This window comes from Martes martes (assembly GCF_963455335.1).
Source record: "Martes martes genome assembly, chromosome: 16".
Taxonomy (NCBI): Eukaryota; Metazoa; Chordata; class Mammalia; order Carnivora; family Mustelidae; genus Martes; species Martes martes.
In genome coordinates, this window is record NC_137904.1 from 48,974,088 (window position 1) to 48,989,780 (window position 15,693).

A 15,693-nucleotide genomic window follows, 5' to 3' on the forward strand; every position below is an offset into this window, starting at 1 on the left:
TATGGAGTCATTTGGCATATTTTCCCTCTTACCTTAACTCTGGTCATCATATTAGGCCTTTTTAAAAAAGTAATCTCTAGTCCCCTCTAGCTGCCATCTTGCATCCCTGCGTGTGTGCACCTAATCTCAACTGGTCCGCCCAAAACCCCCTGAGCGCCAACTCTAGTCCCCCGCGTGGTCCCATTTCCGCTCCAACAAGATGAAAGAAACTATCATGAACCAGGAGAAACTTGCCAAACTGCAAGCACAAGTGTGCATTGGTGGGAAAGGAACTGCTCGCCGAAAGAAGAAGGTGGTTCATAGAACAGCTACAGCAGATGATAAAAAACTTCAGTTCTCCTTAAAGAAGTTAGGGGTAAACAATATCTCTGGTATTGAAGAAGTGAATATGTTCACAAACCAAGGAACAGTGATCCACTTTAACAACCCCAAAGTTCAGGCATCGCTGGCAGCGAACACTTTCACCATTACAGGCCATGCTGAGACAAAGCAGCTGACAGAAATGCTACCCAGTATCTTAAACCAACTTGGTGCAGACAGTCTGACTAGTTTAAGAAGACTGGCTGAAGCTCTGCCCAAACAATCTGTGGATAGAAAAGCACCACTTGCTACCGGAGAGGAGGAGGATGATGAAGTTCCAGATCTTGTGGAGAATTTTGATGAAGCTTCCAAGAATGAAGCAAACTGAATTGAGTCAACTTCTGAAGAAGATAAAACTTGAAGAAGTTACTGGGAGCTGCTATTTTATATTATCACTGCTTTTTAAAATTTTGTTCATGGGTCTGATAAAAATCTAGATCTCTAATATTTTTAAGCCCAAGCCCCTTGGACACTGCAGCTCTTTTCAGTTTTTGCTTATACACAATTCATTCTGTGCAGCTAATTAAGCTGAAGAAGCCTGGGGATAAAGTTTGAAACAAGATTAATAAAGTTCTTTGCCTAGGGAAAAAAAAAAAAGTAATCTCTGTGCCCAATGTGGGGCTCAGACTCACAACCTCAGGATCAAGAGTTGCATGCTCTTATAACTGAGCCAGCCAGGGATCCCTGAATTAGGCATCTTTTATCTCCCATTTTTATTGGGGTATAATTAAGATGAAGCACTGTATATGTTTAAAGGGTGCAGCATATTTACCTGACTTACATATATTGTGAAATGATTACCACAATACTTTAGTTAATATCCATCATCTCATATAGATACAGAAAAAAGGAAAACATTTCCCTTGTGGGGAGAACTCTTAGGATTGTAAACATCCATGGCCTTCCCTATTTTCTCATTGGAGAAAATGCCCTTTCACTTCTTGATTTCCTTCCATTCAATTTTTTTCTACTTCCTCAGGGACTATGACAATTTTTAAAAAAAGATTTATTTATTTATTTGAGAGAGAGAAGGAACAGGGGGAGGGACAAAAGCAGAAGGAGAGAGAGAGAGAATCTCAAGTAGACTCCTCACTGAGCTGTGTCGGGGCTATGTCTCACAACCCTGAGATCAAGACCTAAGTGGAAACCAAGTTGATGCTTAACCAGTTGAGCCACCCACGTGCCCCAGGACTATGTCAACTTTATACTCTGTTTTTCCAAGAAGCTTTTTCAAAGAGTTGCTTTCCTTAATTACATATTTACTTCCCATTTCACTTACACCTGGTTTCCATCCCCAATACTCCATTAAAACTCCTATTATTAAAGTCAGTATTATCAATATTTTAGTCCTTCTCTGGTATTTAGCACTGTCATCTTGCATCTCTTTTTCTGAATATTAAGTGTTGTATCCACTGAACTAAATTCAATTCAGCAGACATTTTTTGAGGATCTATCCTGAATTAGACACTGGCACTTGAAGAATGAAAAATCTTGCCCCCAGAAGTTGACAGTTTAGTGAGGGGCATTAACATGCAAACAGTCACAATACCAAGAGCTTTGACTGAGATCCATACCAAGTGATATAGGAGCTTGGAAGAGGGATTTAACATTCCCCGATAAAGTTGTGGGAGCCTTTATTATGTCAATTTTGCATGACTTTCTTACAGTTTCTGATGGTTCTTAAGGAAACTTACAGATTTGGAGGCCATTCACCCGAGACAGATCTAAATAAGTCACAAGATCCATTTTAAAGCAAAGGGTTAGAACACAAAGATTTGCTCCTCTTTCTTCTTTTGGTGATTATTGTTGTTGTTTTTCCTTGAGTGAGGGTGTCGCAGGGATAAGGATAATTATTCATTTGAATTAATTAACTGTTTTTGGGGTTTGTGTTTAGCACTTCAGAAGGCCTGTAAAATTTTCAGCAAAATTCAGAGTGGTAAGATTTATGTGAATGATCTGCCAACGATCCATCACACCTTGAAGATTTTTATAAGTGACTCAGAATTGCAAAAAGCTCTAAAGACTATTGATATTGATGGTAAGTTTTAGGTTTTCATTATTAGTTTAAAGTCTGTAAACATAGATATAAATGATATGTTGGTGAGATTAATTGCAAATCATAAGAAAGCTAAGCTTTATAATATGTTGTAAAAACTTCTTTTGCACATTTATGGTAATGAGGTTGAAAGTTGAGCCTCAGGTACATAATTGGATTGTTAATTACTGGATTAGATTATGACATACTTTCATCAATGTTTGTTATTTTTAGACTTTTAATTTTTGCTAATTGCATAGGATGGGGATGGATAGGGAAAATTTCTTAAGGCAAAATGTTTGAGTATAAGAGAACAGATTAATATATTTATATTAAAATTAAGAACTTTTATTTATCAAAAGACACCTTAAAGTAAAAAGATAAGTTACAAACTTGGAAATAATTGCAATTCACAGAACTGGCAAAAGATTAGTTTATAGAATGTGTAAAGAACTCATACAAATCAGTAATAGAATAGAAAAAAGTGTAAGATACATGGACAAGTATTTCACATAAAAGAAAATATATATAGCCAATTGTCATATAAAAATATGTTCTATCATTAGTAGCCAAGGAAGTGCAAATCAAAAACTGAATAATTTCATTTAAAATCACCTAGAAAAGTAATTTTTCTTTTGTAGTCAGAGTCCAGTACTTTAATCAAAGAAGTACATAATAGAGAATTGATTACATTTACAGACCATTCTAAGCTTGTTAGGGAGGAGAGACAAGTTTAGAATAAAAATGGAATAGATAAGTTGAAGGGGTGACCAGAAATAAAATAAATTCAGTATACATAAATGCAAAGTAATATTCTAAGATTGAAAACACCGAGCTGTTCAAATGTAAGATGTGGATTTATCATTATAAAAGATTTGTGGATGGAAAATCCTATGAGAGGTATGGACCACCCATAGACTGTTACTAAGCAATCTAGTAGTATTGAATTGACAAGTTGCAATAGTGCGTATGTATCCAATCTGTCCAGATATCCAAATCATTCTGTCATTTTTTGAGTGTCTACTGTAGACAGCTTTCAGAAGGTATAAAAATAAAATGATATAAATAAAACTTTTAGAAGAGTTAAGAAGCAGCTCTATTTTTTTCTGACATGTTTATTTATGCATATGTTAATTTTCTTGGTGATTTTTTTGGAGATTTATATTAAAATAATTATTCAAAGTGGAAATAACTTCATTCTCTGGAAGAATATAAAGAAGAAAGTAAGGAGAATATAAAGAAGAAAGTAAAACTTATGTGTAATCCCACTACATAAAGTCAAACTTTGGTATTTTTACATATATTTTTCTAGGATTGTCCTAAGCATGTGAGTTGTGTGTTTGTGTGTATGAATGTAAATGTGGTATATACACAAGCATGAACACATAATTAAAAAAATATACATGGACTCATATGCACACAGTTTTGTTACCTTTTTCTGTTAGCATTGTATGTTAGTCAACTTTCCATGCCTTGGATTTCTAATAACAATATTACTAAAAACCTTAAAAATTTCACATTCTTTGACACAGCAATTTCAGTTTTAGCTATCTTTTGTCTGATGGGAGAGAAAACAATGCTTGTAACTGTAAGAATATTAGAAATAATTTATACTTATATAGATTATTTGTTATATAGCTTATTTTTCAGAACAATTTGTTTTGGTTTTTTTATCTATCCCATAGAATAACTCCCAGCCATTTAAAAAGGCAATATGGACCTATACTTACTTATATGGAAAGTTGACCAACATACAATGTTGCATTTTAATTGGTCTCAGGTTGATTAATGGTGAAATTACCTCTAAAATTTTTGCTGTAACAAGTAATGCTACAAAGAATGTTCTTATTCATAATTCTTGCACATCTGTGTAAATATTTTTATAGGATAGATTCCTAGAAATGAAGAAGCTTGGTCATAGGATATGCATATGTCATAGGAAAATGGCTTGTGTCAAATTGTTACTTCATCCAGCTTTCTTGTGATATAATTGACAAATAAAATTACATATATTGTATATATTTAAGGTATACAACATGATGATTTGGTATACATACACATTGTGAAATGGTTACCACAGTCAAGTAAATAACACATCTATCACCTCACCTAGCTACTTTACATGTGTGTATGTGATGAGAACACTAAGTTCTCTTAAGATCTACTCTCTCGGGGCGCCTGGGTGGCTCAGTGGGTTAAAGCCTCTGCCTTCGTCTCAGGTCATGATCTCAGGGTCCTGGGATCGAGCTCTGCATTGGGCTCTCTGCTTGTCAGGGAGCCTGCTTCCTTCTCTCTCTCTGCCTACCTCTCTGCCTACTTGTGATCTCTGTCTTTCAAATAAATAAAATCTTAAAAAAAAAGATCTACTCTCTCAGCAAAGTTCAAATATATAATATAGTATTATTAACTATAGTCACCATGTCGTATATTAGATTCCCAGAACTTTTTCATCTTATACCTAAAATTTGTATCCTTTGACAAACATCTGCCCATTTCCTCCATGCCCCAAAGTCTATCAGATAGGTTTTATATATAGTTACATAGATACCACATTTTCTTTGTTCATCTGTTGGTGAGCACTTAGGCTGTTTCCATTTCATGGCTATTGTGAATAATGCTGCAATGAATGCTGAGTGCACATATCTCTTTGAGATAGTGCTTTTATTTCCTTTGAATATATATACACAGAAGTGAGCTTGCTGGATGATATGGTTGTATATCATAATTGTTTATACCAGTGGAGTTTTAAATTATCTGCATATTTTATAGTTTTATTGAGGTATAATCAGAATATTTAAAGTATACAGTTTGAAATTTTGACATATGTATTGTGAAAACCCAGTACCTCTTTTACCTACCTCTTTGTAAGTCCTCATTCTCTCTCCACAAGCCCTGTCACCACTCCCCAAGTAAACACTAATCTGCTTCTGTCAGTACAGATTGTTTTATTTTCTAGAATTCTATATAAATGGGATCATGCAGTAAGTACTCATTTTTTTAGTCTGATTTCTTTCATTCAGCATAATTATATTGAGATTAATCTATGATTTTATACACCGAAGTTTATTTCTTTTTGTTGCTAAGTAGTATTCACTTTTATGGATATACCAGAATTTGTTTATCCATTCACTAATGGTGGACATTTGGGTTGTTGCCAGTTTTTGGCTCTTACTAATGAAGCTGGTATAAACACTCATTTGTATGTCTTTGTGTGGTGATATGCTTTCATTTATCTTGGGTAAATACTTGGTGGTAGAATGATTGGGTCATATGGTAGATATATATTTAAATTTTTTAGAAACTGGCTAAACTGTGCTTCCAAAGCAGCTAAATTATTTTACATTGCCATGAGCAGTATATGAGAGTCCTAGTTGCTCCTCATCCTTGCCAATCCTGGAACTGGTGAGCCTTTAAAAATTTTAGTCATTCTAATAGATGTATGGTATTATCTCATTGTGGTTTTAATTTATATTTCCTGATTGATCCAATGATTTTAAACATATTTTCATGTGCTTATTTGCTATCTATATATCTTCTGCCCATTAAAAATATGTTTGTATTCTTATTGCATTTTGAAAGTATATATTCTGAGTATGAGTCCTTTCCTGGATATGTGATTAGTAAATACATTCTTCTAGTGTATGACTTGTCTTTTCATTTTTTGAAGAATGTCTTTCAAAAAGTGTAAGTTCATACTTCTGAGGAAGTCTAGTCTACAATTATTTATTTTAAAGATTTGTGTTTTTGATGTTTTAGCCAAAAGTTTTTTGTTTAACCCTAGATCACATAGAAGTCAGAAAACAAGTCAAAGTAGTTGATTGAAGTTTGTGCAGTTGTTTCATTGTTTTTGAAGGAGAAGCCACTCTCAAGTTATTATTCTGAAAAAGAAGTTTTGAGGCAGACAACTTGACAAACTTTCCAAAATTAGAGAAAGAGTTTCTGTGGTTTAGAAATGAGAACAACTAAGCCTTGTTAATTTCTCTGATGGTAGAAGCCTGCAGACCACTAGAAGCCCTGAAATGTTCTTTTATAAGTTACTTGGTTCAGATGATATTAAATGGAATTTTGGGTTTATAATCATTTTCTTCTGAAATAGATAAACCCTTTCAAAGTTGACCACATTTACTAAGAGGGAAATGACTTCATAGTTATTTAACTTGGAGAATCTTGAAAAATTCACATGTTCCTTGACACAGATCTATGCTTGTCTAGAAAATGGGATTTAAGAACCCTGATTCTGTGTTTTATCACACTTTGTAAATCTGGGTTTTCAGCTCTAGTTCAGCTCTATTAGACATGACCTGTGTGTTATCATGCAAAAAAGTCATAATTTCAACTTCTCATGCAAGCCAATCAAAAAATTCTTACTGACATTTTCATTTGTATAGTTTAGATATCTTTTTTCTTCTTTTAAGAAATAGGCATTACTTTTTGCTTGAGAAATGAGATGACTTTTGAGGGTAAGGATTGGTTTAATATTGTGCAATATTTTGTGCGTTTGTTTTAATGTATTTTGTGTGTATGTGTATGTAATGAGAGCGAGAGTGAGAGCAAGAGTGGAAAGGAGGAGAGGAGAGAGGGTGATGGAACAATGTGAGGCAAAGCTTTCATTAAAATTTCAACTGGATCCACAGTCTCACCCAAAACCACTGGTATAGAGGGCGTTGAAATCAATCCTATTCTTTCACGTTAACACCATTATGTATATAAAATTGACATGTTGCATGATTTTTTTGCACCTAATTACAAATATAAAAATTAGAGCTTTGAGCAAAGAGCACTGCAGTATGTTTAATTCTAGCCTGTATCATTCTTATTATTGTGGAGCACTACTATATAATTACAATATGTACATTTTGGGGGTATATTTCCTTTTTACATTCTATATTTAATGTTAATGTTAATACTCTTGTGTATAGACTATGGTATTCTAGTATCAGTTAATTCTATTCACATTTTTAGTTTGCATTTTTATCCTATATTCTTAGTGTGCTAATGCAGTTTTTTCACTCTGTTTTTGAAACATTACTACAGTTAATGGAATGCTGGACTTTTCAGATTTCCTTAAGGCTGTGAACGATGTTTGTTATTTGGTCTCTCAGGATCCAGGTAAAAAATATGATTCTTCAAAATTATAATAGAGAATGGTTGTGATTGTGACTGATTTTAAGGTGGGGTGGTTATATGAATTTAAATTTTTTTCAGAATTTTTTTTTTAAAGATTTGATTTATTTGACAGAGAGAGAGACAGCGAGAGCAGGTGTTTAAGCAGGGGAATTGGGAGAGGGAGAAGAAGGCTTCCCACTGAAGGGCGTTCCTGATGTGGGGCTCCATCCTAGAACCCTGGGATTATGACCTGAGCTGAATGCATATGCCTGAGGACTGAACCACCCAGGCACCCCTTTCAGAATGTTTTCAGTATTTTCCCCCAGTAGTCTAGGTTGAAAAAAATTAGACAGTTGTTTCATAAAAGGCACTGAAAAATGTGGATCCCTTGCATGGTACCTAATTTTCTTTCTTTAATCTCCATTGGATGCACACCACTGCTAGATTAATTTTCTTTTCAAAGATTTTGTTTGTTTTGAGAGAGAGAGTGAGACAGCACAAGTAAGGGGAGCAACAGACAGAGTGAGAGGAAGAAGCAGGCTCCCCACTGAGCAGGGAGCCCAGTGTGGGACTTGATCCCCAGACCCTGGGATCATGACCTGAGCTGAAGGCAGATGTTTAACTGACTGAGCCACCCAGATGCCCTAGATTAGTTTTCTTTTCTTTTTTTTAATTAATTATTTTTATTAACATATAATGTATTATTTGCCCCAGGGGTACAGGTCTGTGAATCATCAGTCCTACACACTTCACAGCACTCACCATAGCACATATCTTCCTCAGTGTCCATAACCCAACCACCCTCTCCCTACCCACCTCCCCCCGGCAACCCTCAGTTTGTTTTGTGAGATTAAGAGTCTCTTATGGTTTGTCTCCCTTCCAATCCCATCTTGTTTCATTTTTTCCTTCCCTATCCCCCAGACCCCCCACTCTGCCTTTCTCAAATTCCTCGTATCAGAGAGATCATATGATAATTGTCTTTCTCTGACTTACTTATTTCACTGAGCATAATACCCTCTAGTTGCATCCACATTGTTGCAAATGGCAAGATTTCATTTCTTTTGATGGCTGCATAGTATTCCATTGTATGTTGTATATATGTGTGTGTGTGTGTGTATGTCTTTATATATATAGATATATATAGATATATATATCTAGATGCCCAGATCTGTGTGTATATATTATATATATACAGATGCCTATATATATATATATCTTTATTGAATATATATATATATCTTTATTGAATAAAGATGTGGTATATATATACCATATATATATACCATACCATATTCATTCATCTGTTGATGGACATCTAGGTTCTTTCCATAGTTTGGCTATTGTGGACATTGCTGCTATAAACACTTGGGTGCATATGCCCCTTCAGATCACTACATTTGTATCTTTAGGGTAAATACCTAGTAGTGCAATTGCTGGGTTGTAGGGTACCTCTATTTTCAACTTTTTGAGGAATCTCCATGCTGTTTTCCAGAGTGGCTGCACTAGCTTGCATTCCCACCAACAGTGTAGGAGGGTTCCCCTTTCTCCGCATCCTTGTCAACATCTGTCATTTCCTGACTTGTTAATTTTAGCCATTCTGACTGGTGTGAGCTGGTATCTCATTGTGGTTTTGGTTTGTATTTTCCTGATGCCGATTGATGTTGAACACTTTTTCATGTGTGGTGTATTGGCCATCCAGATGTCTTCTTTGCAGAAATGTCTGTTCATGTCCTCTGCCCATTTCTTGATTGGATTATTTGTTCTTTGGGTGTTGCATTTGATAAGTTCTTTATAGATTTTGGGTACTAGCCCTTTATCTGATATGTCATTTGCAAATATCTTCTCCCATTCTGTGAGGTGTCTTTTGGTTTTGCTGACTGTTTCCTTTGCTGTGCAAAAGCTTTTGATCTTGATGAAGTCTCAATAGTTCATTTTTGGCCTTGCTTCCCTCGCCTTTGGTGATGTTTCTAGGAAGAAGTTGCTGCTGCTGAGGTGGAAGAGGTTGCTGCCTGTGTTCTCCTCAAGGATTTTGATGGATTCCTGTCTCACATTGAGGTCTTTCATCCATTTTGAGTCTATTTTTGTGTGTGGTGTAAGGAAATGGCCCAGTTTTCATTCTTCTACATGTGGCTGTCCAATTTTCTCAACACCATTTGTTGAAAAGACTTTTTTCCATTGGACATTCTTTCCTGCTTTGTCAAAGATTAGTTGACCATAGAGTTGAGGGTCCATGTCTAGGCTCTCTACTCTGTTCCAGTGATCTATGTGTCTGATTTTGTGCCAGTACCATACTGTCTTGATGACTACAGCTTTGTAATAGAGCTTGAAGTGATTTCTACCAATTCCAATTGTGATGCCACCAGCTTTGGCTTTCTTTTTCAACATTCCTCTGGCCATTCCTGATCTTTCTGACTCCATATAAATTTTAGGATTATTTGTTCCATTTCTTTGAAGAAAATTGATGGTATTTTGATAGGAATTGCATTAAATGTGTAGATTGTTTTAGGTAGCATAGACATTTTCACAATATTTGTTCTTCCAATCCATGAGCATGGAACATTTTTCCATTTCTTTGTGTCTTCCTCAGTTTCTTTCAGGAGTACTTTATAGTTTTCTGAATACAGATTCATTGCCTCTTTGGTTGGGTTTCTTCCTAGGTATCTTATGGTTTTGGGTGCAATTGTAAATGGGATTGACTCCTTAATTTCTCTTTCTTCTGTCTTGTTGGTGTATAGAAATGCAACTGATTTTGGTGCATTGATTTTATATCCTGACACTTTACTAAATTCCTGTATGAATTCTAGCAGTTTTGGGGTGCAGTCTTTTGGATTTTCCACATAAAGTATCATATCATCTGCAAAGAGTAAGAGTTTGACGACTTCTTTGCCAATTCAGATGCCTTTAATTTCTTTTTGTTGTCTGATTGCTGAGGCTAGGACTTGTAGTACTATGTTGAATAGCAGTGGTGATAGTGGACATCCCTGCCGTGTTCTTTAACCCACTGAGCCACCCAGGTACCCCCTCCCCACTTTTAAAAAAAGATTTTATTTGTTTATTTGACAGACAGAGATCACAAGTAGGCAGAGAGGCAGGAGGAAGCAGGCTCCCTGCTGAGCAGAGAGCCCGATGTGGGGCTTGATCCCAGGATCCTGGGATCATGATCTGAGCTGAAGGCAGAGGCTTTGCCATGTTCTTGACCTTAGGGGAAAAGCTCTAATTTTTTCCCCATTGAGAATGATATTCGCTGTGGGTTTTTCATAGATGGCTTTGATGATATTAAGGAATGTACCCTCTATCCCTACACTGTGAAGAGTTTTGATGAAGAAAGGATGCTATACTTTGTCAAATACCTTTTCGGCATCTATTGAGAGTATCATATGGTTCTTGTTCTTTCTTTTATTAATGTATCATATCACATTGATTGATTTGTGGATGTTGAACCAACATTGCAGCCCAGGAATAGATTAGTTTTCTTAATGTGATTTTTGTCATGTCATTTTGCTGCTCAAAAATTTAGATGTTCTTTCTATGATTAAATGAATGAAGTCCAAACTCTTATGCCTGGCGTCCTCACCTCTTCATAATTTTGCTTGCCATTCCTCCTTTCTCTGTAGGATCTTTTCCAGGGAAGAACCCCATGCTCCAGTTAATCAAAAATATTACCAATTTCATTTTTATTTCCACACCTTTGTTCATGTGTGTTTTTCTTTTTTTCTCTTTGAAGTCTCAAACATGTCTGTTTTCTTCTATAGCTTAACAGTACCCTCTGTACTGCTTATATTTCTCTCCCAAAATTTCATATACTGATGAATATCCTAACAACTTTTAGTTTATACTACGTATAAATTGCAAAGAAAGTGATAGGAAGAACTATTCATGTTAGTGATAGAAATGGTGCTTCCAATAGTCTGATATCTCTGGTGTTCATGACCTAATTTTAACAGTTCCTTGGTTTAAAACACAATACAACACAACAAAAACCAGTTCCTTGGTTTTTCCATTAGGCAAGATCAAGTTCCTATAATCAGTCCTTGGGATTACATATTTTTGTAGTCAGCCTCACTGTATTTTCTTAGAATCAAGGATGTATGAATGTGATAGTCTTCATATAACTGGATAAGCAAGCAAAAGGCTAGAAAAACTTTAATGTTTATGTATTCCTTCATGTAATAAATGTTATTAAATGCCTACCATACGCAGCAATTAACAATATAGATATAATGCTTGGCTTGCTTTTCTTTTGTTAATCCTTACTTCCTACTTGACATTTTGCTTAACTCCTATAGCATTGGGTTTCTCCTGGTTCTCCTATGTCATCTTGAAAACCAAGTTTTTCTTGACTATAGATTTATATGTATGTTTGGTTTGCTAAGTGCTGCCTACTTTTCAAGCCAAAGTTTAGCTCCCATGTATTCCTTTGTTTTTCAAGTCCCAGATTGCTATTTTGACCTTGTTTTTTTTACTGTCAAATGTTTTGAGACTAATGAAGTCCCAAGTTTCTTTTTCACCTCTTAAAACAATATGCCTAATCCTTGAATATGCTATTTTTATAAAATATCCAAGGAAAATATAAAAAAATATGTAAAAGACCCTCTTTAATCCTTCTAGATTGTTAATTTAATGTTGACTTTAGAATCTTTTTATATGCAATTATGAATATATATGTATGTATACATACTTATATATTTTGTAAGACAAAATGAGTTATCAATTACTAGGCAGAGGAGAACAAGAGGACCTAAATCTTACAGAGGCAAGTGAAAAAATCAAGCATACAGTTAGGAATCAAGAGACCCAAGAAAATAGAAGGGAAAAATAGAATTATCTTCTACTTGAAGACAAAAGGATCATGCCAAATACATTATTGTCTAGCATGATTTTTTTTTGAACTGAATAATATGTCTTGGAAGATTTTCCATGCCAGTTGGTGTAGGTCAGCCTATTACTTTTTTAATAGCTGCATGGTATCTGAAGAATGCAGATATACTATGATTTATTTAACTAGTCCTTTATTATTGAATATTTAATTGGTTCTAATTATCTTAGTATTATAAATAGTTTCACAATGAATATAACTTTTTAATATTTTTATATTTTATATATATTTATTTTTGTATTATAGTTTATATTTATATGTGTGCCTGTATCTTTATGTTGCCTTTATAAGGCAAAATTAGTTGTCAATTATTAGGTAGTAGAGAACCAGAGGGACTATGTGCATGCCCTGGGGCATGCCTTCCACACTCAGATAGTTTTCAACTCTTCCTTAGCTTTCACTTCCTGCTTATGTGTATCCTCAAGGTAAGCCAGAGGTGAGAGTTCAAGACCTGTTCAGGTTTTCCTGGGTATGGTCCTATCCATGTGTGGCCATAGATGGATGGCCATCTAGATGCTCAGGAATATGTTGGCACTTTTCAAAAGCCTCTATGGACATCTCATTTCCCAGATTTTCCTTTTAAGCTGTTTGCTAGCCTTTTGTTTGCTCCAGCTGCTTTTATTGACTTAGAAATTTCTGAGTGGAAAGATAGTAGACTATATCTACTGTTTTATTTGGGTGAAATGTTCACAGTCATCGATGTGTGTAAAGAGACATAGAAAGGTATCCAAGTGGATATTAATCAAAATACATCATTTTTGCATGCCCTTGATGGGAAATTTATGTTGCTTTTATCTTTATTCTTTGTAGAGTTGTGGATTTATTTGACTTTTTAAAATTAGTATGCTATTGGAAGAGTAGCAGTAGCATTGAAGACCAGGGCTTCAGAATCTGTCTCTGTGTTGTTGTTTCAAGTTTTATTTAAATTCTAGTTAGTTAACATCTAATGTAATATTGGCTTCAGGAGGGAAATTTAGTGATTCATCACTTACATATAATACCCGGTGCTTGTTCCAACTGTTACCTACCACTTCAGGCAGTCATAATGTTAACTAATTGCCTCTGATTGTTTTTAATGAGTACTCCCAGGGAAAAGACTCTGCACTGGGCAAGCTTTGAGTCAGGTAAAATAAGGACACTTTTGCAAGTAGGGTCTTCCACAGAACCACCAAACAGGTCTAATAATGACAGTTCTTAGGGAATGGGGCTTTGAAGAAGTTTAACCTCATTCTTTCCCATTGGCTGCCAGGCTTCTGTTTTTCAGCATGATTATAGGCTCTCAGTTTTAAATATTCCCGGGAAGCTGGGATGATGATATGGGAATATGACAAGCTAAAATGCCACAAAGTTTGCTATTACTGAGATTCAGCCATTTTTCTTGAAAAAACACTCTTTGGATTGCTGTAAGCCTTTGATTTATATCCAGAGTTTAGGGAAAAGTTGATTCTGACAACTTTTGCCAGTGTTCTCATTGCTTTTATGGAGGAGAGGATTCTCAGGCATCCTTCCTCTGCCACTTTTGCTCACTTGATCAATGGATTTTCAGCTACTAGTTGAATAAATGAATAATGCCCAGTTCTTCCTCCTGTGCAAATCTAAAACCTTTTGGATCATTATGCTTGTTATAGCCTGAATTCCAAGAAATGTGGTCTGACTATAAAGTGATTTGCTCTCTGGAATTGATTATGGGAATTGTGTTTCCTTATCAAATTAAATTGAGGGATGCAGTGGTCTGAGGAACACTTAAATTCAGCATTAGGACCAGGTATCAATCTGTTTAGGTTTTAAGAAAGACATTTGTGTAGGGAAAATTCTCTCTGTGTTCTTTACAGTACTTTTGATACTTCTGTTAGCATAAGAAAAGGAAGTCTCTTTCTTTCTCTCTTTTTTTTTTTTTTTTGAAAATGAAGTTTCTGTGGAGAAATAGAAGTTCTTTCTTTCTTTTTTTTTTTTTTCAGCATAACAGTATTCATTGTTTTTGCACCACACCCAGTGCTCCATGCAATACGTGCCCTCCCTAATACCCACTACCTGGTTCCCCCAACCTCCCACCCCCCTGCCCCTTCAAAACCCTCAGGTTGTTTGTCAGAGTCCATAGTCTCTCATGGTTCACCTCCCCTTCCAATTTCCCTCAACTCCCTTCTCCTCTCCATCTACCCTTGTCCTCCATGTTATTTGTTATGCTCCACAAATAAGTGAAACCATATGATACTTGACACTCTCTGCTTGACTTATTTCACTCAGCATAATCTCTTCCAGTCCTGTCCATGTTGCTACAAAAGTTGGGTATTCATCCTTTCTGATGGAGTCATAATACTCCATAGTGTATATGGACCACATCTTCCTTATCCATTCGTCCGTTGAAGGGCATCTTGGTTCTTCCACAGTTTGGCGACCGTGGCCATTGCTGCTGTAAACATTAGGGTACAGATGGCCCTTCTTTTCACTACATCTTTATCTTTGGGGTAAATACCCAGTAGTGCAATTGCAGGGTCATAGGGAAGCTCTATTTTTAATTTCCTGAGGAATCTCCACACTGTTCTCCAAAGTGGCTGCACCAACTTGCATTCCAACCAACAGTGCAAGAGGGTTCCCCTTTCTCCATATCCTCTCCAACACACGTTGTTTCCTGTCTTGCTAATTTTGGCCATTCTAACTGGTGTCAGGTGGTATCTCAATGTGGTTTTAATTTGAATCTCCCTGATGGCTAGTGATGATGAACATTTTTTCATGTGTCTGATAGCCATTTGTATGTCTTCATTGGAGAAGTGTCTGTTCATATCTTCTGAATATGCTATAATGAGAGAACCCATACCTTTTAGCACAATGCTCATAGATTTTAGCACAATGCTCAACATATAAATAGCGTTCAGTAAATACCAGCTATTATTGCTAATATTACATCACTAGTGATAATAGCAAAAATTGTATTTTTTACAAAGAATGTCAGAATTGAGCAAATGCCTACAATGACTACCTGCAAGTAAAATTTTAGAAAACCCTATGCCTATGTTATTTTCCTCTGGTAGATTATTGACACAAAATTAGCTCCTGAAAGAAAAGCTGTTGGTTCTTATGGTAAAATAATTTCTTTTTTTATTGTATTTTTGCAGCATTCCAGAATGCCTTGAAGATTTTCTGTAGGATAAAAAGTGGTCGAGTTGCCACTGATGAACTGGCTGCCGTTTTGGATAGCATGGATATCCCTGTAATCCCTGAAACTTTTCAGGAAGTGATAAAACATGCTAGTATAGACAGTGAGTTATTTGAATTAATATGTATATATATATATCTTTCTTGGATATCAATTTTCTGA

The 15,693-nt window shown here is 35.5% G+C and overlaps 2 protein-coding genes across 2 annotated transcripts in view; both read left to right on the forward strand.

Annotated features, from left to right (window-relative positions):
• Positions 1–15,693, forward strand: part of EFCAB13 (EF-hand calcium binding domain 13) — a gene marked incomplete at both ends in the record, with an annotated part of 31,072 nt that extends 15,379 nt beyond the window's left edge. Inside the window, 2 exons of the mRNA XM_080826668.1 lie at positions 2,255–2,398; positions 15,491–15,693. Coding sequence (XP_080682794.1) covers positions 2,255–2,398; positions 15,491–15,693 — 347 coding nt within the window. The remainder of the gene's footprint in view (positions 1–2,254; positions 2,399–15,490) is intronic.
• LOC308357064 (transcription factor BTF3-like) lies at positions 200–688 on the forward strand (the record flags this gene model as incomplete). Its single annotated transcript, XM_080826547.1, has 1 exon — positions 200–688. The coding sequence occupies one exon, from the start codon at positions 200–202 to the stop codon at positions 686–688; it is 489 nt and encodes a 162-aa protein (XP_080682673.1).